Source organism: Martes martes, assembly GCF_963455335.1.
Source record: "Martes martes genome assembly, chromosome: 8".
Classification (NCBI taxonomy): domain Eukaryota; kingdom Metazoa; phylum Chordata; class Mammalia; order Carnivora; family Mustelidae; genus Martes; species Martes martes.
In genome coordinates this window covers 88,073,602-88,100,505 of record NC_137895.1, presented here as the reverse complement: position 1 = coordinate 88,100,505, position 26,904 = coordinate 88,073,602, and the positions used below count along the sequence as shown (strand labels likewise).

The 26,904-nt window shown below is 51.0% G+C and overlaps 2 protein-coding genes across 3 annotated transcripts; one reads left to right on the top strand and one right to left on the bottom strand.

Moving 5' to 3' along the window:
• Positions 1 to 722: 722 nt before the first annotated feature.
• On the top strand, positions 723 to 16,291 carry ITGB7 (integrin subunit beta 7). 2 transcript variants are annotated; one of them, XM_080811893.1, is made up of 16 exons: positions 723 to 775; positions 6,860 to 6,936; positions 7,751 to 7,954; positions 9,618 to 9,819; positions 9,897 to 10,067; positions 10,810 to 11,051; positions 11,613 to 11,771; positions 12,085 to 12,180; positions 12,323 to 12,412; positions 13,274 to 13,420; positions 13,727 to 13,920; positions 14,281 to 14,504; positions 14,749 to 14,968; positions 15,107 to 15,315; positions 15,606 to 15,763; positions 16,022 to 16,291. In XM_080811893.1, the coding sequence occupies exons 3-16, from the start codon at positions 7,754 to 7,756 to the stop codon at positions 16,100 to 16,102; spliced, it is 2,394 nt and encodes a 797-aa protein (XP_080668019.1). In that variant the 5' UTR covers positions 723 to 775; positions 6,860 to 6,936; positions 7,751 to 7,753; the 3' UTR covers positions 16,103 to 16,291. The 2 variants fall into 2 exon arrangements, with proteins under 2 accessions (XP_080668019.1, XP_080668020.1); XM_080811894.1 differs by lacking the exons at positions 723 to 775; positions 6,860 to 6,936; positions 7,751 to 7,954 and adding an exon at positions 9,416 to 9,465.
• Positions 16,292 to 16,738: 447 nt separating this feature from the next.
• On the bottom strand, positions 16,739 to 26,204 carry ZNF740 (zinc finger protein 740). Its single transcript, XM_080810045.1, has 7 exons — positions 26,051 to 26,204; positions 24,847 to 25,171; positions 22,317 to 22,466; positions 21,880 to 21,969; positions 21,298 to 21,421; positions 20,901 to 21,019; positions 16,739 to 20,012 (listed from the first exon to the last, which is right to left on the bottom strand). Exons 2-7 carry the CDS (start codon positions 24,853 to 24,855, stop codon positions 19,923 to 19,925), a joined length of 582 nt encoding a protein of 193 aa, XP_080666171.1. The 5' UTR covers positions 24,856 to 25,171; positions 26,051 to 26,204; the 3' UTR covers positions 16,739 to 19,922.
• Between the last annotated feature and the right edge of the window lie 700 nt (positions 26,205 to 26,904).

The window sequence follows — 26,904 nt, the reverse complement described above, 5'->3', positions numbered from 1 at the left end:
TCTCTTGGAAGCAGTTGATGTGATTTAGCTCATTTAATTCTCACGGCAACCCTCAGTTCCCCGGGACCAATGAGAGGAAGCCACAGGAAGGTTAAGTAACTGCAGAAGTTCTCAGGGCTGTCATGAGAGATCCAGGATTGGAGCTCAGGCTGTTTGGCCCCAGAGCCTGTGGCGTTCAGCCCCCAGCATGATAGAGTGGGCACTGGGTTTTCAAAATGAGTGCCCATAGTCCCTAACATTCCCCTTCCCGGTACTTACCGCCTCCCTATTTCTTCCTTTTCTATCATGTTCCTGTATGAAGAAGTGGAGAAGTCACACCAACTTGGGAAGCAGGCAGCCCTAGACGGAAAGCCCACACCAGCGAATTGTTAGCTATGTGGCCTTGGGCAAAGATTTTTATTTCTTACCTCTGAACCACAACATCTATCTTTCCTCTTAGCCTCTATATCTGTAAAATTTAGGGGCTGGGGGGATATTAACCTGTGGCTGTGTCATGGGTTAATTATAATATAGTGGGACACCCCAGCATGTCATAGGGTCTTGGTAGCCAGACAAGCTTCCTTGCTTCCTTCCAGATCTCTGTATCATCACACCCCCCTTGGCTCAGTTCCACCCCTATGGGCTCCACCTTCTCCTAGGTCAGTTACCCCACCACCCCGAAATCTCCTCCACCCCACCCCACCCCAGGGCGTGTCACTTCCTCCTCTGCAGCCTCCCAGATCAGTACACAAAGGCCACCGCTGCTGGAGGAAGAGCTGCTCCGTGGCATGCACCTGTGAGTACCAGGGCACCAGCCCTCTGCCTCCTCTCCTTACAACCCAACCCCTGCCTGCTCCCTACCACTTCCAGGGAATAGGGCTCCGGGCTCTGACCCGAAGATGCCCAAGATCTGGCTGAGACTGGAGAAAGGCTCTGAAATCCTTTCTGAATTCCTAAGATCCTCTTCCCAGTTCCCTCCTCCAGTTTCTCAAGCTCTCCCCGCCTCACCCCTACCTATCTCTCCTGCATAGGTTTCCCAAAAGTGGGGCTGGAGAGGGAGGCAAAGAAGGTAGGGGAGTGTATGACTGCTATCATTGGAGAGCCTGCCATGTGCCAAAGATTATGTCAAGGTAGGGCTCTCCCAGTGTGACTCCCTAGCAGCTCCCCCAGCTGCCTAGTGCCTGGTGCTCAGCTCAGATCTGCCAGTGACAGCTTGACAGTGGCTACCACAGTCCTGGGGGATGGTGGCCCAGTGGCTCTGTTCTCTTCCCTCCTTGTGTTGCTGAGTGGGCAGCAGAGGATTCCACCTGATTTGGGAGATCTGAATAGGTTGGGCAAATGCTCTGTTTCTCAGATGGTGAAGGGGGAATGTTAGGCTGTGTACTGGAGTCAGAATCGAGGCCAGGAAAATGGGACTACAGAAGGAAAGGAGGGAAGATGCCAGAAGATCCCCTCAAGGGAAGAGAAAGGGGATCAGGTGGAGCCCACTGGATCTGATGGGGAGAGGCACAACTTTTGATGAGTCTCACCTGTCTTAATCCCTGTTCACTGTCACCGCCCTGGGATTTAGGTTGTAAAAAGAGGGGGATGAAGTTGACAGCCCTGCTGCCCTATGGTTAGGATAAGAGGGAAAAGGAAGTAAAACAAAGAGCTGTACAGAAGTGAAGAAGAGGGGCTCCTGGGTGGCTCAGTGGGTTAAGGCCTCTGCCTTTGGCTTAGGTCATGATCTCAGGGTCCTGGGATCAAGCCCCATGTCGGGCTCTCTGCTCAGCAGGGAGCCTGCTTCCCTTCCTCTCTCTCTGCCTGCCTCTCTGCCTACTTGTGATCTCTGTCAAATAAATAAATAAAAATCTTTAATAATAATAAAAAAAAGAAGTGGAGAAGAGAAAAGCAGCAGAAAGGTGTCATCAAATTTTTGAGTGGGTGGAGGGGAGAAATTAACAGAAACAAGCTGCAGGTCGTGTATCCCCAAGTTAGAAAGAAGAGGGAAAATTGGGAGAAGGGGGTTGGGAAGTCCTGGGCAGGGAGTCCCAAGGGCTCTCTTTAGGGGAGATGAGTAGGTTTGAGGTCTCTGGGTATGTCCAATCCTGGGGGCCCCGCCTTGACAGATGAGTCAAAACTGGGCTTTGTGCTGCAGCATCGTTGGCCTCCTTGACCACAGGCGTGCAGAGCAAGCAGGGTTGAGGTTACAGAGCCTGAGCCTGAGCCGTGGGCCGACCTTGCACAGGAGGGGGGCCCCAAGACAGACAGACAGATATATATATATGGCACCCGAGGTCCTAAGTGGTAGAACTGCTGAGGTCAACAAATTGGCACCCCACCCCTTCCCCACGCTGTATAGAGCACCCATTTGAATCTAGACCCAGGAGGAGGAAGATGCAGGTGCTTCAGGCCAAGGACTTAGTTGACCTTTCTCATACACACACCACTGGTGGGAATATAAACCGACACTGTTGCTAAAGTGGTTATGTCAGTGATAACGCACCAACATTACAAGTGATACCTATTTATTGACCCTACAAATCCTCTTCCGGGGACTTTAAAAAAATTATTCATTTATTTGTCAGACAGAGAGAGAGGGAGAGCACAAGCAGAGAGAGGTGCAGGCAGAGGGAGAAGCAGGCTCCCCACTGAGCAAGGAGCCCGATGTGGGGCTTGATCCCAGGACCCCAGGATCATGACCTGAGCTGAAGTCAGACGCTTAATCAACTGAGCCACTCGGGCATCCCTTCTTCCAGGGACATACCCTACAGATTCACTTGCACACATGTGAAATAATAAGTGCATGAATTTCCATTGCAGCATTAGTTTCAATAGTGAGCAATTAGAAGCAATTTAAATCCCCATCCGAGATTAACTGTAATGTGATACATCCATGCTAAGTGGAAATCTATATGGCTGTGAAAATGACAAGCAAGTTCTTTATTTTCTTCAGTAACAGGTTTCCAAGAAAAGTAATTGAAAGAAAAAAAAATAGGGGGCAAAACTGCGTGTATTCTAGAATTCTGATCATAGAAATCTGTCATTTGATTTGACCATTTAAGAACATATACACTTATATTAGTTTGTATATGCATAAAACAATCCCTAGAAGGATTATAAGCAACAAAAGATAATAAAAAAGTGATGGTTATTTATTTGGAGTGAGGTGTGGAAACGGGAGGATGGGGGATAGAGTGGGAGATTTGTAAACGTTTTGATTTTTTATGTGATAAAATGCACATAAAATTTATAATTTTGTAAAGTTTTTTTTTAGATTTTATTTATTTATTTCAGATAGAGACAGAGAACAAGAGAAAGCACATGCCATGCACAAGCAGAGGGAGAGGGAGAAGCAGGCTCTCCACTGAGCAGAGAGCCTATCTCTCGGGGCTCGATCCCAGGACCCTGGGATGACTGCCCAAGCCGAAGGCAGACGCCTAACCAACTGAGCCATCCAGGTGTCCCTAAAATTGATCATTTTAACCATTTTAAGTGTTCAGTTCAGTGACATTAAGTACCCTTACAGTGTTTTACAACCATCACTGCTATCTAGTTTCAGAATTGTTTCTTCACTCCAGAACAAAACTGCCCATTAAGCAGTTATTCCTCATTCTTCCCTCCTCCCCAGCACCCCCTGCAATGACCATCTACTTTCTGTTTCTGGGAATTTGTCTAGTCACAAGAGTTCCCATAAACCGAATCGTACAATGTGTGTTTTTTTGTGACTGGTTTCATTCACTTATCATTGCATTTTCAAGTTTCAGCGATGTTGTAGCATGTGTCAGGACTTCATTCTTTCCTATGGCCAAATAATAGTCCATTGTGTGGAGATAGCACATTTTGTCTAACCGTTCATCAGCAGATGGACATTTGTGTTGTTTCTACCTTGAGGCTATTGTGAATAGCACTGCTATGAAGGTTCATGTACAAATTTTTGTTTTAAGTAACTTACTGGGGATTTATCAAACTCTGTTGTACCATTTTACATTCCCACCAGCAATATACGATGGTTCCATATTCTCTACATCCTCTTTTTCTATTTTTTTAAAAGATTTTATTTATTTATTTGACAGACAGAGATCACAAGTAGGCAGAGAGGCAGGCAGAGGGAGAGGAGGAAGCAGGCTCCCTGCCGAGCAGAGAGCCCAATGCGGGGCTTGATCCCAAGACCCTGGGATCACGACCTGAGCCGAAAGCAGAGGCTTTAACCCACTGAGCCACCCAGGTTCCCTCTTTTTCTATTTTTAAAAAAATTTAATATAGCCGGGGTGCCTAGGTGTGTCAGTGGATTAAGCCTCTGTCTTTGGCTCAGGTCATGATCTCAGGGTCTTGGGATCAAGCCCCGCATTGGGCTCTCTACTTGGCAGGGATCCTGGTTCCTCCTCTCTCTCTGCCTGCTTCTATGCCTACTTGTGATCTCCGTCTGTCAGGTAAATACATAAAATCTTAAAAAAATAAAGTGGGGTGGTTTGCCTTTTAGTTGTTGAGTTGGAATAGTTCTTTATATGTTCTGGATCCTTCTCAAATATATGATTTGCAAATATTTCCTCACTTTCTGTAGCTTGTCTTTTCGTCTTCTCCATAGTGCTCTTTGAAGCACAAAAGTTTTATATTTATATATTTATATTTTTATGAAGTCCAATTGACCTATTTTTTTTCTTTTGTTGCTTATGTTTTGATGTCCTCATTAAGAAGCCATTGTCACTGGGTGGCTCAGTGGGTTAGGCCTCTGCCTTTGACTCTGGTCATGATCTCGGGCTCCTGGGATGGAGCCCCATGTTGGAGTCTCTGCTCAGTGGGGAACCTGCTTCTCTCTCCCTCTGCCTGCCTCTCTGCCTGCTTGTGATCTCTATCTGTCAAATAAATAAATAAAATCTTAAAAAAAAATCCATTGTCAAGTCCAAGGCCGCAAAGATTTACCCCTCCATTTTCTTCGAAGAATTTATAGTTCAAGGACTTACATTTAGGTCGTTGATGCATTTTCAGTTAATTTTTGTATATGTGGTGAGGTAGGAGTCCAACTTCCTTCTTTCACATGTGGATAGGCACCCTTGTTGCAGATCAATTGGCCATAAATGGATGAATTTATTTCTGGACTCTCGATTTTATTTCATTGATCTACATGCCTACCCTTGATCTACATGCCATATTGTCTTGATCACTGTAGCTTTCTAGTAAGGTTTGAAAGATGTGAGAGACCTCTGATTTTTTTTTTTTTTTTTTTTAGAGAGAGAATTCTTTTTTTTTTTTTAATTTATTTATTTGTTAGAGAGAGAGCGCGAGCAAGCACAGGCAGACAGAGTGGTAGGCAGAGGCAGAGGGAGAAGCAGGCTCCCCGCCAAGCAAGGAGCCCGATGTGGGACTCGATCCCAGGACGCTGGGATCATGACCTGAGCCGAAGGCAGCCGCTTAACCAACTGAACCACCCAGGCGTCCCGAGACCTCTGATTTCATTCTTTTTCAAGATTGTTATGGCCATTCAGGGTCCCATGCAATTCCACAGGAAGTATAGGACCAACTTTTCCATCTCTGTAAAAAAAGGCTATTGCAATGTACCTTTCTGATTTTTAAAAAATATTTATTTATTTGAGAGAAAGTGCGCTCGCACACAGGGGAGAGAGACAGAGGGAGACAGAGTGTCAAGCAGACACCGTGTTGGGCACAGAGCCAGAGGGACATAGGGCTCTATCTCTTGACCCTGAGATCAGAACCCTGAGATCAGGACACAAGCTGAAAACCCAGAGTCAGACACTTAATCGACTGCACCACCCAGGAGCCCCCTTAACTTTCTGATTTTTGTCTCTCTCTCTCTCTTTTTTTTTAAAGATTTTATTTATTTATTTATTTGACAGACAGATATCACAAGTAGGCAGAGAGACAGGCAGAGAGAGAGGGGGAAGCAGACTTCCCGCTGAGCAGAGAGCCTGATGTGGGGCTCGATCCCAGGACCCTGAGATCATGACCTGAGCCGAAGGCAGAGGCTTTAACCCACTGAGCCACCCAGGAGCCCCAATTAATAAGTTTTTAACAATCAGAAATTTGCCTGGTTTTCCCTGGAGGTCATTTCAGGAATTACCCTGCCTTTAGGCTCTTTCTTCAGTCTATATTTGCTTTGTGCAACATACAAGAAAGAGAAAAGTTTACCAACCCGTGGCTTGCCTTCCTGCATTATCCCAGCCTTTAGAAATTTCTCTTATGGTCTAATCTTTATTCCTCTTGCTACCATGTCAGCTACCTTCCCTGCCTCTCTCACACACTCCTTCATTAGCTCTAGTCTTCCTTCCTCTCATTCTTTTTTTTTTTTTTAAAGATTTTATTTATTTATTTGACAGACAGAGATCACATGTAAGCAAAAAGCAGGCAGAGAGAGAGAGAGAGAGAGAGAGAGAGGAAGCAGGCTTCTGCTGAGCAGAGAGCCCCAGGACCCCAAGACCCCAGGACCCTGGGATCATGACCTGAGCCGAAGGCAGAGGCTTTAACCCACTGAGGCACCCAGGCACTCCTCTTCCTCTCATTCTTATTCCCTGACTTTCCTCCCTTAAATTTAGAACCCTTGACCCTCTTTCTTTCTTTTTTCTTTTCTTTTCTTTCTTTCTCTTTCTTTAATGTTTTTTCTCTTTTTAAAAAGATTTTATTTCTTTATTTGAAAGAGAGACAGAGACAGAGCATGAGCATGAGCAGTGGGGAGGAGGCAGAGGGAAAGGGAGAAGCAGACTCCCCGCTAAGCAGGGAGCCCAATATGGGGCTCAGTCCCAGGACCCTGAGATCATGACCTGAGCCCAAAGTAGACGCTCAACCAACTGAGCCACCCAGGCACCCCTGTTCCTTCATTTAGAATCCAAGATTATGAAAACTACAAGGCCTGTCAGATTATTTATTTAACTGTCTCTCTTTACAGATGTGGGAACTAAGGCCCAGAGAAAAAGTCTGATTGGCCATACAGCCAGCGAGTGACTGAAGCAGGACCAGAACTTGGTGTGTTTCCTGTTTGGTTCTGTTTCCACTGAGGCTTGGAATCTTGGTGACTAGACATTGGTGGGTGTAGACCTTAGTGCTTCCGGGGCTAGTCCCCAGACTCTTGTTAGGCCATTTTGCCCACTTTGTCCCTGGCAAAGTCTGCACAAAGGAGGGACAGGACTTCTCTGAGGCTCCTACCCACATGTGGTGGCTGCCTCTTCCCGACATTTTTTTAAAAAAGATTCTATTTATTTATTTATTTGAAAGAGAGAGACTGAGCAAGAGAGAGAAAGCATGAGCAGGGGGAGAGGAAGAAGCAGACTCCTCTGCTGAGCAGGGAGCCCGATGTGGGGCTGGATTCCAAGACCCTGGAATCATCACCTGAGCTGAAGGCAGTTGCTTAACCAACTGAGCCACCCAGGCCCAGGTGCCCCGCCTTCCTGACATTTTAAAGCTGAATCCACAGGGAGAGACACTCAGAGGAAATAAAGAATTGAGGTAGAGGTTTGTTTGTTTGTTTTCTTAAGTAAACTCTACACCCAAGGTGTTTTTACTAAGTTTTCTTAGTCCTAGAGCAAGGTGTTTTTACTAAGTTTTCTTAGTAAAAAGGTGTTTTTACTAAGTTTTCTTAGTAAAAAGGTGTTTTTACTAAGTTTTCTTAGTCCTAGAGCATGCAACTCTTGATTAAGAGTTGCATGCTCCAGGACTAAGACAGCCAGGCGCCCCTGAGGCAGAGTTTTGAGAGTGACAAACACAGGCTGAGTTTAGAGGACTGAGAGCTTGGAGGCCCTTCCTTAAGGACCCACGTGACACCCTTTATGTCCTATTGTAGGCCATGGTGGCTTTGCCTGTAGTCCTTGTTTTCCTGCTGGTCCTGAGCAGAGGGGAGAGTGAGTTGGATGCCATGATCTCCCTGTCCGAGAAGGCCACAGAATGGAGGGATCCTGATCCATCCCTGCAGGGGTCCTGCCAGCCCGCCTCCTCCTGCCGGGAGTGCATCCTCTCACACCCAAGCTGTGCATGGTGCAAGCAACTGGTAAAGCTGGACCTGTGGCCTTTGGAGACTGTGTATAGGTGTATGTGCAGAACAGAGCTCTGTGCTTGATTGTGTGGGCAAATGTGTGATTTCTGGGTGCACTCGGCAGTCCCATGGGTGACTGAGTTTGTGCACCTAGGACTCCTGTGTGTGTGCGCATGCATGCGTGTGCAAGGGCCCTGTGCATATACACTTATGTGTCTGTGTATTTTTGTATCTCTGGAGAAGACTTGGTGACCTTACATTTGGCGGAAGCATGTTCTTGCTGGAACTCACACTTGTGTACAGGTAGAGTGAGCTTTGGCCCCCGTGTACATGTGAGAAAGTGTTTGTCAGCTCAGGCAGCAGTAACAACATACCACAGACTGGGTCGCTTAAGCAATAGGGATTTATTTCTCACAGTGCTGGAGCCTAGATCCAAGATCAAGGTGGCAGTCATTTTGGTTCCTGGTGAGAGCCCTCTCCCCGGCCTGTAGTCAGGCTGTAGACAAGCTCTCTGGTGCCTCTTCTTATAATGGCATCAATTGCACCCCCTCCCCCCACCACGTGAGGGTTCTCCCTTCATGATCTCAACTAACCCTCATCTCTTCCCAGAGGCTCCATCTCCAAATGCTTTATCATCACATTGGGGATTAATCCCTAACTGAAAGTATATGACTGGTTTTCTGAGTCTGTGTTGGGGGTGCATGGGCATAGCTTTCCCAAGGTATGTAGTCTCCTGTGGCTGGGAGAGTAGAAGGGAAGGTGGTAGAAGTGGGTAGGCTTTGATCTACCCAAGTGGCCCAGAAGGATGCTGGGGAGGAGGTGTCTCCCTGGCCTGTCAAATGAGGCAGTTCTTTGTGCCTTAAAGAGACAGGGCTCATGGAGTGGCAGAGCATGGTGGGTACCTGAGCTGGGGGGTAGGAAGAGGGAGAGTTCGATCAGAGATGAGGGCAAACTCCCTAGAAGGCAGAGTTACAGAAGCTGAGTGGAGGCTGAGCCAGCCGGGGAGAAAGGCACCCTGTGAATCTGGGAGGACCGGAAGAGGAGACTCAGAGTCAGTGGGAGACAGAGAGCAGAGAGGGGCGAGGCAGACAGTCAGATACCAGTCTGCCTCCTTCAATCTCTGGATCTAAGACTGGCACCAGGGCCAGTTGAGAAGCCACTGTAACCATTTCCTTCCTCTGCCACTTCCCAGCCAGTCCCCAAGGGACCAGACACGGGGGTGGGAGCTGGGTGGGGGGAGGGGAGAAAAGTCTCCTGTTCTGTCCTGGTCCTTCCCCCTCCCGGGGAACTTAGGCTGGGTCTTAACCTGACCAGCTTTCCCGTTTTGGCCTGAGCATGCAGGAGAGCTTGGACTAGGAGACTAGGCTCCTCCTTTTCTTGTGGTAGTGAGGTGCCTGAGATCTCAACAGGAAGTCTGTGGCCCTGAGGGGAGGAGAAGGGTAGGTGGCTAGGGAGAGGGGGTTGTCTAGATGAGCAGAGGGGAGGTGTGGTGCTAGAGGAAGTGGGCTCTGACAAGACAGAACCAGGTTTGGAGGTGGCTGTGGGGGGACGGAGAGGGGAGGGCATCCGAGGGGCTCAGGGCACCTTGAGGGTCGGGTTGGGAGCTGCCTGGATCGCAGGTGTTGGGGTGGGGGTCCGTGGGGGACCAGAGTCCCGACGCGCTTCCCCTTGGACTCAGAACTTCACCGCGTCGGGGTTAGCGGAGGAGCGGCGCTGCGGCCAGCGACAGGAGCTGCTAGCCCGTGGCTGCCCCTTGTGGGAGCTGGAGGAGCCCCGTGGCCGGCTGGAGGTGCTGCAGGACCAGCCGCTGAGCCCGGGCACCCGCGGCGAGGGGGCCACGCAGCTGGCGCCGCAGCGGGTGCGGGTCACACTGCGGCCCGGTGAGTCCCTGGGGGCGGGGCTGGAGGGCGGGGCCGGGATGCCATCTCCCGCGCGCTGACCCACGCCCGCCCCCCAGGGGAGCCGCAGCAGCTCCGCGTGCGCTTCCTCCGGGCCCCGGGATACCCCGTCGACCTGTACTACCTCATGGACCTGAGCTACTCCATGAAGGACGACCTGGAACGCGTGCGCCAGCTCGGGCACGACCTGCTGGTGCGGCTGCAGCAGGTCACACACTCCGTGCGCATCGGTGAGCGCCCCGCCGGCCCTCGGCCTCCCCCTGCGGGAGCTCGGGCCCCTATCTGCCCTCTCCCAGTTTTTAGCAGACCTGCTCAGGCAACGGGTTTCTGGTCTCTCCTCCCAAAGACATTCATCTTCCAGGACAGAACTGGAGGGGATTTAAGAGGCTGTCCAGTAGGAGCACTCATTCTACAGGAGGGGTAACTGAGTCCCAGAGTCTAGCCAGACGGGGTTCAGACAGGGTCAGACAGGGCACCCTGGATCTACCAACCCAGATACTGCCCTGACGCCACTGTCTCAGCCCCATCTGTGTCCCTCCGACAAGGGCTAAATGCCATTGTCCCTGGCTGCACCTTCTGCACTCACATCTCCCTTGTTCAAGATGCCCTCCTTTGCATCAGGCTATACCCTATTCCATCTCCTTCCTCCAGAGGCCCTGCCTGACTGCCACTATGTCCTCCTCTTGATTTCCTCCATCCCCCACTGCCCTGAACCAGTGATCCAAACCTTTTGCTCCCCCCTCCCCTGCCCCCACTGGCCAAGTAGTCCAGATAGTCGGACCCTCCACGCTGGGGGCACTCACTCTCATTATCTCAGTCGCTCTCATTATCTCTTCTACTCCTCTGTGACTGTCCCCCTGACCGCCTGCCACTTCCCATGCACCTCTGCTTTCTGAGTCCTCAGCAGAGGCCCTTCCACCCTGCAGCTAGCCAGTGACTTCTGGCACAGCCCTCATGGTTCCACCCTCCTAGGCTTTGGCTCCTTCGTGGACAAAACGGTGATGCCCTTCGTGAGCACGGTGTCCTCCAAACTTCGCCACCCCTGTCCCACCCGGCTGGAGCGCTGCCAGCCACCCTTCAGCTTTCGCCACGTGCTGTCGCTGACCGGGGATGCTAAGGCCTTCGAGCGGGAGGTGGGGCGCCAGAACGTGTCTGGAAATCTGGACTCGCCTGAAGGTGGCTTCGATGCCATTCTGCAGGCTGCACTCTGTCAGGTGAGGACGTGAGGAGGGCATCTGGGTCCAAAGCACTGTTTGGGGCCGAGACTGCCACATAGGGTCATGCAGTGCCCAATTCTAGGGGTGCCCTTTGTACCATCCTCACTGTAGGTTTTTTTTTTTTAAAGATTTTATTTATTTATTTGACAGACAGAGATCACAAGTAGGCAGATAGGCAGGCAGACAGAGAGAGAGGAGGAAGCAGGCTCCCTGCAGAGCAGAGAGCCCGATGCGGGACTCGATCCCAGGACCTGAGACCATGACCTGAGCCGAAGGCAGAGGCTTAACCCACTGAGCCACCCAGGCGCCCCATCCTCACTATAGTTTGCATATTCATCTGAACAATTTCCTAGTGGATTGGAGTAAAGTACCTTAAGGAAGAGGCATGTTTTTCTAGCTCATAAGAAGGCCTCCACTAGCAATGACCATGTATGGGGGGCTGGGGAGAAGCAGGGGGCTGGAGACAGGGAGGTACACAAACTGACTCAGAATGAGGCTGGCAGATCCTTGGCTCATAGAGCAAGGTGCACAGCCTAACTTCCACGCCCCCAACCCCAGGAGCAGATTGGCTGGAGGAATGTATCCCGCTTGCTGGTGTTCACTTCGGATGACACGTTCCACACAGCTGGGGATGGGAAGTTGGGTGGCATTTTCATGCCCAGCGATGGGCACTGCCACTTGGACAGCGATGGCCTCTATCGTCGCAGTCCAGAGTTTGTGAGTCTCTACCCTTGCCCCACCCCTATCGGAGCCACCCCTCCTCTACACCCAGGCCCCCTACCCCTGCCTCCTCGCTCTTACCAGTGACCACCCTGCCCTCTTCCCCAGGAGCTCCTCTTCTCCATGTCCCCCCACTGGTCAGACAGAAACCCATGTCACCCCACTCCCTAGCCCCTCCCTCCTCCTTGCTGAGCCTCCAGGGTTCCTCTAGCTGGTGGAACCCTGGTTCCTGGACTTCCTGGGCAGAGGGCATGTTGGATGTTGTGGGGAAGACTGGCGGAGCTCACCTTGTCCCTGCTCCCCTGCCCAGGACTACCCCTCTGTGGGTCAGGTAGCCCAGGCCCTGTCTGCGGCAAATATCCAGCCCATCTTTGCTGTCACCAGTGCCACGCTGCCTGTCTACCAGGTGAGAGCTGTCTGAATGCCGGACCTTCCCGCTGTGAGCCTTTCTCAGCTCCCTCAAAGACCCACTCTCCTCCTCCCCATAAGTCCTCACCCCCCTTCCAGACCCTCTAGAAGCCCATTTCCCTCAACTCCTCATAACCTAGGAGCTGAGTAAGCTGATTCCTAAATCCGCAGTGGGGTTGTTGAGTGAGGACTCCAGCAACGTGGTGCAGCTCATCATGGATGCTTATAAGGTAAGGGGCTGGGACTGGGCAGCATGGCGAGCGCAGGCCCTGGAAAGGGGCCTTTGGGGAGGTGGCAGAACTGAGAAGGACTGATCGCTTTTTGGTGTAGCCCTCCACGGCTCCTACCTACAGTTTGTCTATGGCTGTCATTAATCGTTCACTCAGCCAGTCTGACACTTGTACATCTGAAGTGTCTGGCTTGCGTGGAACACAGAGCCCTGCTCTGGGCAAGGAAGGAAAGGAACATTCATTGAGCCAGTATTTCATGCCAAACACTGTCCTAAGTGCTCATGCTGTTTGCCCTCCCACTTATCCCACTGAACCCGTTTGCTAACGATTAGCATCCCTATTTTATAGATGAGAATATGGACACAGGGGCCTGAATGACTTGCCCAGGGTCACACAGAGAACAGACAGAAGGGCTGGCATTTGTGCCCCAGTCGATCCATAAGGAAAGTAACATCTGGAGCCCACTTTCACTGAGCTTACAAATAATTCAGAAGCATTTTTCACAGGAACCATAGAATTTTACAGGTAGAAGGAACCATAAAGAGCCTTAAGTTTTTCTTGGGCTTAGCTCTGTAACCATGCTATAGGCGTCTTATGACACACATCCTAAAGCCACAGTGAGAAAATCTGAGACAGGATCCAATTTCCCAGGGCAAACTCAATTGAAAGACTCTGCCCTTGAGTGCTTTACGTGTACAGGTTGTATATCCTGATTGGGAGTATGAGAAGCAGCTCCTGCATGTTACAAGGGGCCCCATGGCAGGCTGAGGGCAGGCTTGTGGTGGAATTTGGAATGGCTGCAGAGGGCACAAGGTGAGGTTGGAGTCCTGCCTTCACGTGGTTACTGTCTCCCTTCCACAGAGCCTGTCCTCCACGGTGACCCTCGAACACTCTCCACTCCCTCCGGGGGTCCACATCTCATATGAATCTCAGTGTGGGGATCCTGAGAAGAAGGAGGGTGAGGCTGGGGACCGGGGCCAGTGCAACCACGTCCGAACCAACCAGACGGTGAGAGCCAGCCGAGATAGGCAGAAGGAAGGAAGTGGGGGTGCGGGAGGGAAATTGAAGCAGGCAGGAAAAGATTGGGGGCAGACACAGAGAACAATGCAAAAGCATGGGGTAGTTCTCCCTTCATCCTTTCTGAAAGGGTTTAATGAGTGGCTTCCTCCAGTGGGTTTCTAAGAGATGGGTGTTAGCATGATCTTATCCCTTAATTTCCTAAGGAATAGGTTCTGGATGATCAATGGGTTTGGTGTGTGTCTGTGTGTGTGTACACAGGACCTTAAGTCTGATTTCTGCCCATATTGTCCTCAGGTGAATTTTTTGGTTACTCTCCAAGCTACCCACTGCTCCTCGGAGCCCCAGCTTCTGAGGCTGCGAGCCCTTGGCTTCTCAGAAGAGCTGACTGTGGAGCTGCACACTTTGTGTGATTGTAACTGCAGTGACACCCAGGCCCAGGCTCCCCACTGCAGTGATGGCCAGGGACTCCTACAATGCGGGGTATGCAGGTGAGGCCTCCTGCTTCCTTTTAGCCATGTGGCTCCTCATACATGACCAAGCCCGGTATTCCTCCTCTCCCTTCTATCCTCCCTCTGGCATCTCTAGACATCTTTTTCCAAATGTCCCAAGACTCCACCCTGATTTTCATCTGAAGTTTCCCAGATATACCAAGACCCTCCCCTCCACTCTTTTACTTCTTGGTGCTCAACCACATACCAGCATCCCTTCAGCCACTCAACTCTCTCCCACTCTTTAGAGATCTTAGGTTTAGAGGACCCTGGGACAGATAGGTCAAGGGATGGTAACCCTCTGACCCACCCTTCCCTTTCCTGGCTCTGTCTGACTCTGCCTCTGCCTTCCCCTCCCAGCTGTGCTCCTGGCCGCCTGGGCCGGCTCTGTGAATGCTCTGAGGCTGAGCTGTCTTCCCCCGATCTGGAATCTGGGTGCCGGTCCCCCAATGGGACAGGGCCCTTGTGTAGCGGGAAGGGACGGTGTCATTGTGGACGTTGCAGCTGCAGTGGACAGAGCTCCGGGAGTCTGTGCGAGTGTGATGATGCTGGCTGCGAGCGACACGAGGGCATCCTCTGTGGAGGTACCTGCAGGCTTTGGGAGAAGGGAGGGGTTAGAGTGGCTCCCAAGGGTATTTAGGCTCTGGGGACTTCAAGGCCTTGAGGGCGAGTATTGAAGTTTCTGGCGTAGGAGTTGGAGGTGTCTGGCACCCTTGGGAAGGAGTTGGATGCACAGAAACAGACCAGCTTTAGGCAGCCTGTGGTGGCATGTGATGCCCATTGTGTGTGAGGAGCGTGGTTGTCAGCCCAAGCATGGCTCTGCCCCAGGCTTTGGCCGCTGCCGATGTGGATTGTGTCACTGTTTCGCCAACCGCACTGGCAGAGCGTGTGAGTGCAGTGGGGACACAGACAGCTGTACCAGTCCCGACGGAATTATCTGCAGCAGGCACGGAGAGTGCAGGTGCAACCGCTGCCAGTGTTTGGAGGGCTACTTCGGTGCCCTCTGTGAGCAGTGCCCAGGCTGTGCGACATCATGCGAGAGATACAGGTGAGGCCTCCGGTCCTGCGGCTTGGGAGCAGGGGCACAGCGGGGCTCACAGTGCCACTCCCATCTGCCTGCTCCTTCCTGCCGCGTAGTGTGGGTGACAGCTGCCTAGCTGGTAATCTACTGGTGTCCACTGGACAGGGACTGTGCAGAGTGTGGGGCCTTCGGAACTGGCCCCCTGGCCCTCAATTGCAGTGGGGCTTGTGGCTCTCTCAACGTGACCCTGACTTCGGCCCCTATCCTGGATGATGGCTGGTGCAAAGAGAGGACCCTGGACAACCAGCTGTTCTTCTTCCTGGTGGAGGAGGGAGCCGGAGGCAGGGTTGTGCTCAGAGTGAGACCCAAAGAGAGTAAGTGGGCAGGGATGTTATGGACATGCCAAAGGGAGCCCTGGAAGTTTGATGGATAGGGCCTCAAAACTCGGGTTGGGGAGGTGAAGAGAATGGGAAACGAGGCTAGGGGTTGAAGTAGAGCAGTGAGTCCAGGCAAAAGTGGAGGTGATGGACCAAGTGGACAAGACTAAGGTCTTGGCCACTGCCTGGTTCCCTTTGTTTTCAAGGACAGGCAGGGCTGGGGAGGCTGGACACACTGTGGGCAATGGCCGATCAATCCCTGTGGCCCTGTTATTTCTTCCCCATAGGAGTAGATCACACCCAGACCATTGTGCTGGGCTGTGTGGGGGGCATCGTGGCAGTGGGACTGGGTCTAGTTCTGGCTTATCGGCTTTCCGTGGAAATTTATGATCGCCGAGAATTCAGGCGCTTTGAGAAGGAGCGGCAGCGGCTCAACTGGAAGCAGGTGGGGAGACTGCCTCCTACCCTGCTGGGCTCTCCCTGGTTAGGACTTCTTTGTTCTCTGCTGCCTGCCCCCGCCCCCCAGCCCTGGCTCCTTCCACCTAGGCCGCCCCCTCACTTTGGTCTGTACCTCCTTTGGCCCACCCCGCTGCTAACTTCCATCAGCTCTTGGGGCGCTGCTCAAGTTTGAGGTTGGCCTCTTAGGATTAGATAAAGGAAAGCCCAAGGACTCTTCCTCATAGTTTCCAACCTCCTTTCCCAGGACAGCAATCCTCTCTACAGAAGTGCCATCACCACCACCGTCAACCCTCGCTTTCAGGAGGCAGGGAGTCCCCTTCTCTGAAGCAGAGGGAGGAGCACTCCTCCCAGGGCTCTTCTCAGCTGCCTGGAAGGGGACTACTGAGGATGGTCACCACCCACTTCATTCTCAGAGTGACACCCGAGGGCTGCCTACCCCCGCAACCATGCTTCCCTACCTCGTGAGTGGGGGTTAGCCCCCGCTCCCCGTATACAATAAAGAGTCTTACCTCAGAGCACCGCTGTCATCTTGCTTTACCCAAGGCCAGAGCAGGCTGTGGAGCCTGGGCCTCGGGAAAACACGTGCTCCTTCCTCCCACCTGAGTGTAGGGAGAGCCTGTAACCCGAGGAGGTGCGGGAGGTTTGGTAAGCGGCTGCCTGGCGGGGAGGGGGGCGGGGCTTCTCAATCCCCAGGTAATGCTGATGTGGGAGGACTGCAGACACACACGCAGAGACACGTTGGTACCCCGCCTCATTTTGTTCTGGCATGCATTCCCCCCCCCCCCCCCGTATTCAGATATGATATCCTGTTTTTACTTGCACTTGGTGCTCTTCTGTGGAGGGGAGTTTTAAACAGTGGTTTCCAGGATGCTGGACGTTTGGAGTGGTTATATTTGGGGAGAAAACAGAAAACCACTTTGGCCCCAAAGAAAAAGCTTTCCCAAAAAAAGAGATAGTATGTAGAAAAGCCCCATTTTCTTTTTATTTAAATATCCTAAATATATCACGAAGGAACATACACTGCACTTTAATGGTAAAAAGATACAAGTTTATAACATCTTATAAAAACTACCATTTAAAAGTGATCTTGTTCATTTGATATTCCCCTCCCCCAATAGCAAAATAAGTATATTAAAAAAAAAGAGAGAGAGGGAGGGAGGGAGAGGGCAGAGAGGAAGAGTTGAAGGGATTGTTAAGATAAAAGCCCCAGGACTGCAGCAGAGGCAAAGAGCGTCTGGGGAGAGGGTTAGAAGTTGTGGTGGGACCCCACGTCTCATTTAACCCTCCAATGTCAAGCCATAGGGCACAATCAGTAGCTAAGTGATGAAAGAGGCTGTTGGGGGGTGGACGGAGAAGAGTTGGGGTGCAGGGAAGGGCAGGGCTGGTAGGGCCCAGTACAACGCCCCCCCCCCCAGAACTGGTACTACTCTTTCCCAGGTCCCCAAATTCCATGTCCTGGTCTCTGAGAGCCTGCCCTAGCTCCCTTTCCCTTCACTCCAAACGCACCTGAGGCATCTGTCCAGTGCTAGACCCCACCAGCTGAGGAGGGCTGGGGCCTTGGGCCCAGGAGCCTCTGCAGCGCTCTTCGTCTGTGCTTTCCCTGGGGTGTAAGTGGGGCTTCCGGGCCCTCTGGGAGGCTAAATCACTCCTTTCTCCTCTTTGCTCCTCTCTCCTCACACATCCTTGGCCCCAGAGCCTGGACACCTAAACCTCCCACCTGCTCCTGAGTTGCCCCTACACCCAGTCCTTGGCAGGGGTGCTTCTGGTATGGCTCTTTACACACCTGCGCACAAACTCCCTCTCTCACCCACCCCGGCAGGAGGCTGAAGCTGTGGGGGGCCGCACGGCACACTGGGACCTAAGCACACATCCGCACATGGGGAGAGGTCACTCAAAGGATTCTCTCCACACACACTCCACCCCTAAACAGATTAGCTGCAACTGGCAGGGAATGAAGCCTCCTATTTTCAAAAGTGCTCCTGGGAGTTTTCTAAATGTTGCCTCCTTCCAAGAACCTACTCCCAGAGGTGAGTGATAAATTCCGGCCCCAGCAGAGCCCTCTAACAGGAAAGGGGCTCACTCATATACGGGAAGATACCCAGCTTGTGGGGACCACATGGCAGCTTCAAGGACTGAAGCCTAGATTCTGGACGGTATCAAACGCAAGTGCCAGCGTAAAGCTAGAAGAGCACAGGCGGCAAACACATTCCCCAGTGTCTCTTCCAAAGGATCTCAGGCGCCGTCAGGGAAAATCTGAAGGGGTGCCATACCTTTCTCTTTCCCTGAAATCCTCACATTTCGAGGTATAGAGCCCCTCCCCCCACCTCAGGTAACAGCCAGGAGCTTTCTGCTGCTGTTTCCTACATTTTCTAGGAAATGAAGTCACACTGCCTGGAGTTGCCGTCTTAGAGCCCCACGGATGGCGTGGTGAGGTTCACCAAGCCTCCATGATTATTCCATGATTACTCCCCTCTACAGGTCAGGGCAAGCCACAGTGGGGGCCAACCAAACCCCAGGACCTTCCATAGCAGAAAGAGGGTTTTTTATTTCACTTTAAAAAATTCATGTTTATAAGCTATGGCTTGGATTAAACACCCTAACCAGCCTGTTCAATCAATCAAAAAAAAAAAAAAAAACCCCTCCAAAACAAAGTCCTTCACTCCCCTATATCAAGTTCTTCAGCTCCTGCTGGGACCTCAAGCACCCTCAGATTTGGTGGTGGTGATGGGGGCTGTTTCATGCTCATCCTCCCCTGAGTTGAGGGCCAGAGAAGGGTTTGGCTCAATAATATGCCATCTCCAAGCACACAAACGCAAGCACACATTTGAATGAACACATTCACACGCACACACACACACCCCTGATCACTTTTTTGAGGGTGGGTAGGGTGGTGGTGTTGGGGCAGAGAAGAGCAAAGAATATGATTAAGAATAAAACCTACAATAGATTTCTTCCTCAGTCCTTTCTCTGCAGCACCCCCCTCCCCCAATTCTTTGTTGGGTAGGGATGGCCATTAAGAAGGAAGCGAAGATCTTATTCTTTGGGACCAAAGGCCACACCCCTATCTCCTCTCCCTGAATACAGTGATAGGACTTGGGCAGGGAGAGCAGCTCACACTGCTCAACCGTCATGTCAGGGGACACCAAACTCCTCTGTTTCTTGAACAGTTGTTGCTGAACTTGGGACTAGTTTCAGGTTGTTCCAAGAGGGCACAAGGAGAGAGAGCCCCCTTTGATATCCATGACTACCTGCTGAACACCTCTGTCTGGCTCATGAGTCAACGGCAGCGAGGTAGCCACACACTATCTCCAAGATCGAGTGCCCAAAGAGGGCATGGAAGGGCTCTGTGGGCCGCTCTCACCCAAGTTCCCTCACAAGGCACTTGAGCTGACCCCATCAGGTACCAGGGTGGCCTGGGCCAATGCAACAGCTGTGGGCACAGCTCTTGCTCTTCCCTGGAGGAAGAAAGAGGTACCTGCCCACTCTAGTTGGACCCAGCCCTTATCTGCTCCTCCCGCCATTCTTCCTTCTGTCCTTACAGTGTATAAGGAGACCAAGGTAAACTCAGCTGCCATCCCTGATCCTACTCTTCTTCAAACAGAAGGTGAGATGCAGGGCTGTGCAACACTGAGGATCAACTGCAACTAAAAACTCAATTTTGGGGAGGGCTGGACCAGCCATAGTCCCTGCTTTGACCAGGGCTCTATGCCTCCATGTTACCTGTATCCACAGTGTAGCTGCTAAAATTGCTTTTGGATAAACAAAAACAAGAACAGAACAAACAAATCCCTCTCCCCAAACCTTTCCATTTCAGCTGCCAGCTGGAGTCCAAGGTTGTGGGAGCCACACCAGTCTTGGTCCTGTACCTTCAGTCCCCACCTATAACCTCAGCCAAGGGTCCAGGGACTAGCTTCCCTAACCAGGAATGCTGTAGGAACTTCCCCGAGATACTCATAGTCTCAGATTATTTACAGAGCTGAAGCTCTGAGGCCGCTGTCCCCTGATGCACTCTTCTGGTCTCCTGGGTCAACTCCTCCAGGAGGGGGACAGGTACAGACGGGGTGGTGGTGGGACCATCAGACCAGAGGGGGTGCGCTCTTCGGTAAATTCTTCTGATCACTCCCACCACCCAGGGCCCCTTGCGCCTATAGAGAAAACTGCCCGTCGGAAGTCTTGGACTGGCACCCTTGGCACATCCGTTTGTGTCTGAGTAATCGATCTGTCCGAGAAAAACACTGAGAAGAAAGGAAGGATTAAGTGTTGAGAGAACCTCAGCTACCTTTGGCTAGCTCTGCCGTCCCCACGTGGGAGGCAGGCATTCGGTTCCACATGCCCTCAGCAAGTACACAGACAGCAGGAGCACACAGCAGTTAAGAGCACAGGCTCTGAAGTCGGGAGTCCTGGCTCTAGCATTCAGCAGCTGTGCAACCTTGGACATGGTATCTAACAGCACTCAATCTGGACACTCGGGCTAAAGTACCTACTCACAGAAGGGCTGTGTCATTCATCCAGTATTTATTGTCTGTCTCAAGGCAGGTACAGTTCTTGGGGCTGAGAATAGAATGGTGAACCAGAGGGGCAAAAGCTCTGCCTCATGGAGCTTCCATCCTAGTGTTTTGAGATTCAGTGTAAGAGGGTGGAGCAAACATTCTCATCAGATCAGACACTGACCCCCGCCACTCCCCGGGCAGAGATGGTCTTTCTTCCAGGTGCACCAGCTCTGAGTTTGACTGAATCCTGCCTCTGCCCTCAATCTGCTGTGACTTTAGGAAACTTAACCTCTTTGAATCTCAATTTCCCCATACGTGAAATGATGACAACACAGATCTTTATAGAATTAACATGAGGATTAAAAAGATAATCTATGTTAAACAGGCTCTCACAGTACCTTGCACAGAAATAAGTACATGAGAAATGCTATTGTTAATACAATTATTCTCATGGCCCCTCCCCATAGATAGCTGCATAAGGCCAGAGAGATACACCTCACCCGGACATACTAACTCTATCATGGCCAGGAATTCGATGTGGCCCCTTGTCAGGAAGGCGACGGGGGGTGGGCCCTGCTTCTTGGTGAAGGAAAAGTTTGTTGTGCGGGGTGGGCGGAGGACATGTGAGCTTACCTGATGACATCGTTCACACTGGTAGGGCTTTTCACCACTGTGCACACGCTTGTGACGCTCCAGGTGGTACTTCTGGATGAAGCGCATATCACATATATCACACTCAAATGGCTTCTCACCTGACCCACGTGGAGAGAGAAGTTGATATCAGGAGGTACACAAGGTAGGGACTTCATTCCAGGTATTTTCCCAGAAATTTTTAATTTTAGCCATGTACAGACACCTAATGAGGAGGGGTCCCCAAAGCTGTTGGTCTCAGTGACACTAGATACAGAGCCACAAAATTTCTCTAGCTAACTCATCTTCTTCCTCTATTTCTAATACTTGGCCTCTAAAACCCAACAAGAGCTACACACACACAAAACTACAGACTACTGAATATGAGCAAAAGACTTACCAGTATGAATAAGGATGTGCCTCTTGAGGTGGTAACTGCTCCTAAAGGCTCCAAAGCAGTGTTCGCAAATAAAATTTTTGGGAATCTTTACTTGAAAAGAACCATTCTGTTCCACTACCACCACCTAGGGGCAACAATCAGGCATGTCATAAGGCTATCTCTCAGCCTCCTTTTTGTCCCCATTCTACCCTGGGTCAATTTCCAGTTGGTGGACAAAGTAATCTTTCTGATGTTGTCATCTCCCTCATTCCCTAGATTTAAGAGACCCTCTGAGGAAGGAGGTGGGTATGGGTAAGCTGTATGTCCCATCAAACCCAACACCTCTGAATGCGACCTGAGGGAGGTCTACCTGCCCACAGGATCCCATGCTTCCCTGGCCCTCCTTCCTTTACCAAGGATGTTCCAGAGAGGGCAGAGATCAAAGACCAAAGTGGTCTATGGAAGAAATCAGAGTGATACATTCACTGGCTACAAGTGACCAAAACATCTAGGGAAAACTCCAGGTTGAATCACAGATGAAAAGAGAAGACGGATTATCCCATTACCAAACGATACCAGTTTGGGGATTACCCCATTACCTGCCTTTTTAACAGTCTTCTTTGAATGAGAGGCCTCAGCCAAGCTGTCATCATCTTTGCGACTCCGGGACTTATCGCTGTCTTTTCGGTGGCCCTTTTAAAATAAATCAAAGCTAAACTCACAGTCTATCTCCCTACACAAGACAGGAAACCAAATGCTGTGCTTGCAGACAACTTCTAAATAACAGTAACCACCTGCCCCAAAGGTTTAGAGAAGGTACTCATCCATTTCCTCTCCAAGTACTATGGTGTTAAGGGGTTATAGGTAAAGAAAAGCCCTTCCTTAGCTCTCTAAAATACCCACATTCACTCATTCCCCAGCTAGATCCCTTTATCCCACTTCCCTAAATAGACGCACTGAGGAATTAAAGCTTGACATCTCCTGGCAGAGAGCTTGGGCCACCCGACCCCCAGGTGCCACAATGGACTCAAACGCTGTACCTGACTTGAGCACCTCAGCACATCAGGGCTACCTGCCCGCTCTCCATTCTCGGCCTGCTTGCTGGCAATCTGGCTCAGCATCATCTTCTTGCTGGCTGCAGTGGGAACCAAACTCACACCTGCTAGGCCTTCACAAGCCAGGAGACTTGCCTAAGTTGAAAGGAGATGAGGTGTCAGGTCACCTGGCAGGGCAGGGCAGGACAAAAACAGGCTGCCATCTTCTGTACAACTACCTTTCACACCCAGCCACAAACAAACTGCTTCTCTAGGGAGTGTCCCTCTCTACTGCGAGAAACTCTACTTCCTTCAAGAGTACTCCCTAACTCACCTCACCAAGAACAGGTTACTTGTTATTATTCAGCATTTAAATACCAATCAAATGAATAACCAAGTATTACTGACACTTTTGTCATTAGCAGTGTGCTAGGACATGTTACCAGGTACTTGACCTTGTGAATGGGCATGAGGGTCTGCCCTGCTGATCCACTGAAATGGGAGATTTCTAGCAGACTTTCCTCCTCTTCCTCTCTCAACAGAAGCTTCAGAGCTCCCTATGATTGGCAGACATCACTGGTGCCAAATATATATTCTTTCAGGTCCCACAAACATGCTTATCAGCAAACTAGGTTATTTCTCCCTTCAGATTTTAAATTCCCGAGGTGTTGTCAATTTTAACAGGTCTAAAAATTAAATCACTTGGAAGGATTTTAGGGTTGAGTATCACTTTCTCTTGACCTTCAAGGCCATTTAATTGTGTGCAAATCCATATGTTTTCACATTCTCTACTCTATGTATAGTTTAAAAACTGCTCAAACAAGGAATGATTTAAAAAAATTCCTCTTCTCATGGCTATATTCTTCAAACTAACTTTGTTTGGCTAGCACTAGAGGATATATTTTTCTTACTGAAAAAACATTTCTTTCTTTAAGAAACACTTCAAAGAAATAGTTTATCAGCAAACTTCCACAAGACATTTATTTTAAAAATTCCTTTTAAAAATTCTCTCTTAAAAAAAAAGTTCCTTTTAGTATAACCTGGGACGTCTTCTTTCCTTTCTCCTTCAAGGACTTTGGACATTGAAAGGTTTAGAGGTGGAAAGTTCAGATCTGCTGTTTGCACTGCATAATCTTGGGCAAATTACTCCACCTCTTCAGGCCTCAGTTTCCTTAAATGCAAAATGTTTACGAAGAGTATCTACTCTCACAGGGCTGATGAGAATAAAACGAAGATACAAATACATAGCGGTGCCCAATACAAAGTTAGTGATTAGTGAAAGGCAGTTTCTCAGAACAAGAGTGAACATGATGCTGTGAAGGGGGTTGCAAACAAAGGAAGAAGAAACCAAAGGGCTCCTAATCTGCATGGAAAGGAGGAAGCTATACATGCAGCTGGAAGAAAGCCAATTATACTATAATCAGACTGCCATCCTGGTTTGACTGGTAGGGGAGGGTCCCTGGGAGAAAGCTGGGAGAAGCTCCAGGGATGCCTGCACAAAGCTTTGCTATCGACACTTACAGCAATCTAACAGATCATCCTGTCTCTCCAATCCAATCCTGTCCCCTCACAATGACAATTACCTTCTAAATACACTGATCTGACACCACTCTGCTACTTAACATTCTTCAGAGAGCTCCTATTCCCTACAGAACAAAGTCTGATTCCTTAGCGAGGCATAAAAGGCCCGTGGGTTATACTCTTACATCTCTAAGAAACAACTCCCTTACCCTAACTCTTCCCTCTATCATTACTTACCCTGTCCCCCTAACCCATTTAAGTCCTTTCCTCCTTAACTAGCAAACTACCTGCAGTACTCCTAACCTCATCACATTCTCCTATGCCTCTAAGCCTCTGCCCATCCAGTTCTCCTTGTCTGAAAGCCCTGTATGCTTGTTCGTCTAGGAAAATCCTATGTATTCTTCAAGCTTCATCTGCTTTTGTTCATCCAAGCAGTACCCTTCTTTCCTCTGCCATGTACATACCTCTATTATTGCATGTTCCTTCAATCAACAGTTTCATTGAGTCTCTGCTGCTAATCAACCACTATGCAAGGTATTATGTACATAAAGATAAATAACAGACTTTCTCTCCATTTCCCCCTGACCCCAACCCAACTATCCTGGGGGGATGGGGATAATCTTATTCATCTTTGTATCCCCAGCATAATGCCTTGCATGTAACAGGAGTTCAATTAATTCCTGTTGAAAAAAACAAATGAAGCATTCACCAGACTCTTCACTCCCTCATGCCCCTCAGCACTTAATGTACCAAGTGTAAACTGAGTAGTTGTTTCGCAAATGTCCCATCAGTGCCTGTGATGCAGAATGGCCTACCTCCTTCATTTGACTGGAAGCTCCCTGAAGGCAGGGGCTGTGGCCTGTCTCCTTTCCTTCCTCTAGATCTCCCCCTGGTGTTTAATACAGAGCTTGGCTCACTGGGTTGGTCAATATGTTGACTAAGGCAGCATTCAAGAGTGAAACTGCAAACACGCTTCCCAGTGATCTTGAAGGAGGAGGATTCTATAGCTTTTTACCTGAGCCATGCTGATTTCTCACTTAATGCAACCCAAAAGTTCAGGAGTTTCTTGATCCACCTTTCCTAAGACACTGCTGTTTGAAGAACTGTCACCAAATCACTGTCACCAAATCACTGTCACAACTCCTTCGTGTCCTTTCAGTCCTGCTGCCATATTGAACTGCCTTTGTCTTCAAACAGAACTTAGTGTCCTCCAAAGGGAAGATAGATGTTCCAAGAATCCCTGGACTCGGCCTGGCTCCTGCCTATGATCTGAAGAAGTCTGCCAGTCTTGGTTTTCCAACTGAATCCTCTCGTTGAAGTTCACGATCTGTTTCAGAAACCTGAAACCAGAAAAGGAGATGGAGCTGTTAGGTGCAACATTCTCAGGCCATACGACCTGCAGTAGGCTGGAATTTTTTTTTTTTTTTTTTGTGGCCGCTCTCTGTGAACCTCAGAAAGAGAACATTAGTTAAGCAGAGTTTTCTTTCTAGGTCAGGAGAAGAAACTGGCCTCCAGGGCAAAGACGAGCTGCCAACAGGAGTAAAAGTAACTGGGGCCTCTCATGAAGAACTGCAATAGGCCAACTGCTTGGATTTGCCATCTTACGAATAGAAGAAGGGGGCGGAGGCCCTTCGGGGCTTTTGTGCCGAGTGGGCCGGGCCGCGAAGCTCGCACTCTATTAAGGAGGCCAGAACTGGGGTGGAGAAAAGCTCAGAGGCTATCGCTGGACGTCTGAGTAGCAAGGCAGCAACCGGACTGGCAGTGTGCACCGGGCCGGCCCACACGTGCGCGTTCTCCGAGTCCGCCCGAAGGTACGGAAACTCGCGGCGGAAGAGGCAGGCAGGCGGAGGCCGGCGCTCCGTGTTCCCTCCCTGCTCCTCCTCCTCCAGCCAAGCAGTCAGCCGCAGCGCCCCGCAGCACCGAGCCGGAGGAGAGCCGGAGGAGAGCGCGGAGGAGAGCGCGGAGGAGAGCGCCGAGAAGCGCGCGAGGTGCGTGCTCGCGCCCGCGTCCCCGCCAAGCAAGCCCCTCTCCGCCGAGCCGAGCGAGCGGCGTGCGCGCGCGCGCGCGACCCCTTCCTCTCCCCGGCGAGCCCCCTCCCTTCGCCACGCGCCCCTCCTCCCTTCCCCTCCCCCTTCCCGCGCGGCGCCCCACGGCCTGTGAGCTGCTGAGGCGCTGCCGCCTGCCCGGACGACGCTGCGCTCCCTAAGGCGTGCTCCTACCTGCCAGGCGCGGCCTCCCGCGGTCTCCCCGACCGCGCGGCGCCTCCTCCAGGCCCCAGCACACCGTGCCAGCCCCGTGGCCGCCGCTGCCCTGCCGGGACCGAGGCAAGTTTACAAACACCAACCCGGGGCCCGTTTCCCCGGAAGCACTTCCCCCTCCCCCTCGTCCTCTCAGCCGAGCCGCAATATCCACTTCCGGGCTCGGAGCCTGGACCGGCGGGAGCAGCCAGAAAGGGGGTGAGGCTGAGGACGCTCGAGGGTTGGGGGGGGTGGTTGTGCAGCTGGTGAGTGGGCGGTACCCGCGCGCGGAAGGACGGGAAGGGGGCGGGCCGGCGGTAGGACGCGTGCGCCATGGTAGGGCGCGCCCCGGCGGCCATCTTGGCTGAGGGCAGGAACGAAGACTGTGAAGTGACGTGCGTTGGGTTCTTTCGATAGGTTTTGCTAAGTGGGCTGCTTGAGGCTCCTTGAAAAAACGCCGTCAGTTTCTCTTCCTCGCGTACGTCCCCCCTGTAGCATCTGAGCCTGCAGCCCCAAGTAGAGCCTGAATAGTTCGTACCCAGCGTTTTCACGTAACTCAGCGAAGGTCCTCTTTATCTGAGTTTTCTATCAGACCCAGGTCTGAAGATTCTGGGGCCGCCCAGTTCCTGGGAGAAGAGTTAATTTTCTTTGCATGCTTCGGCCGTGTACACTCAATCTGGGCGTGTCCCGAGGCCAGTCTGGTTAATTTATACCGCGTACCCCTTCATTTCAGACCTTCCAGTGTCTAACATTGGCCTCCTCGCCTGAAAGAAGCCATAGGACTCCCCTCAGTAGAAGACTGTAGTTTCTTTGGAGACTAAGCCATAGAGGGTGGC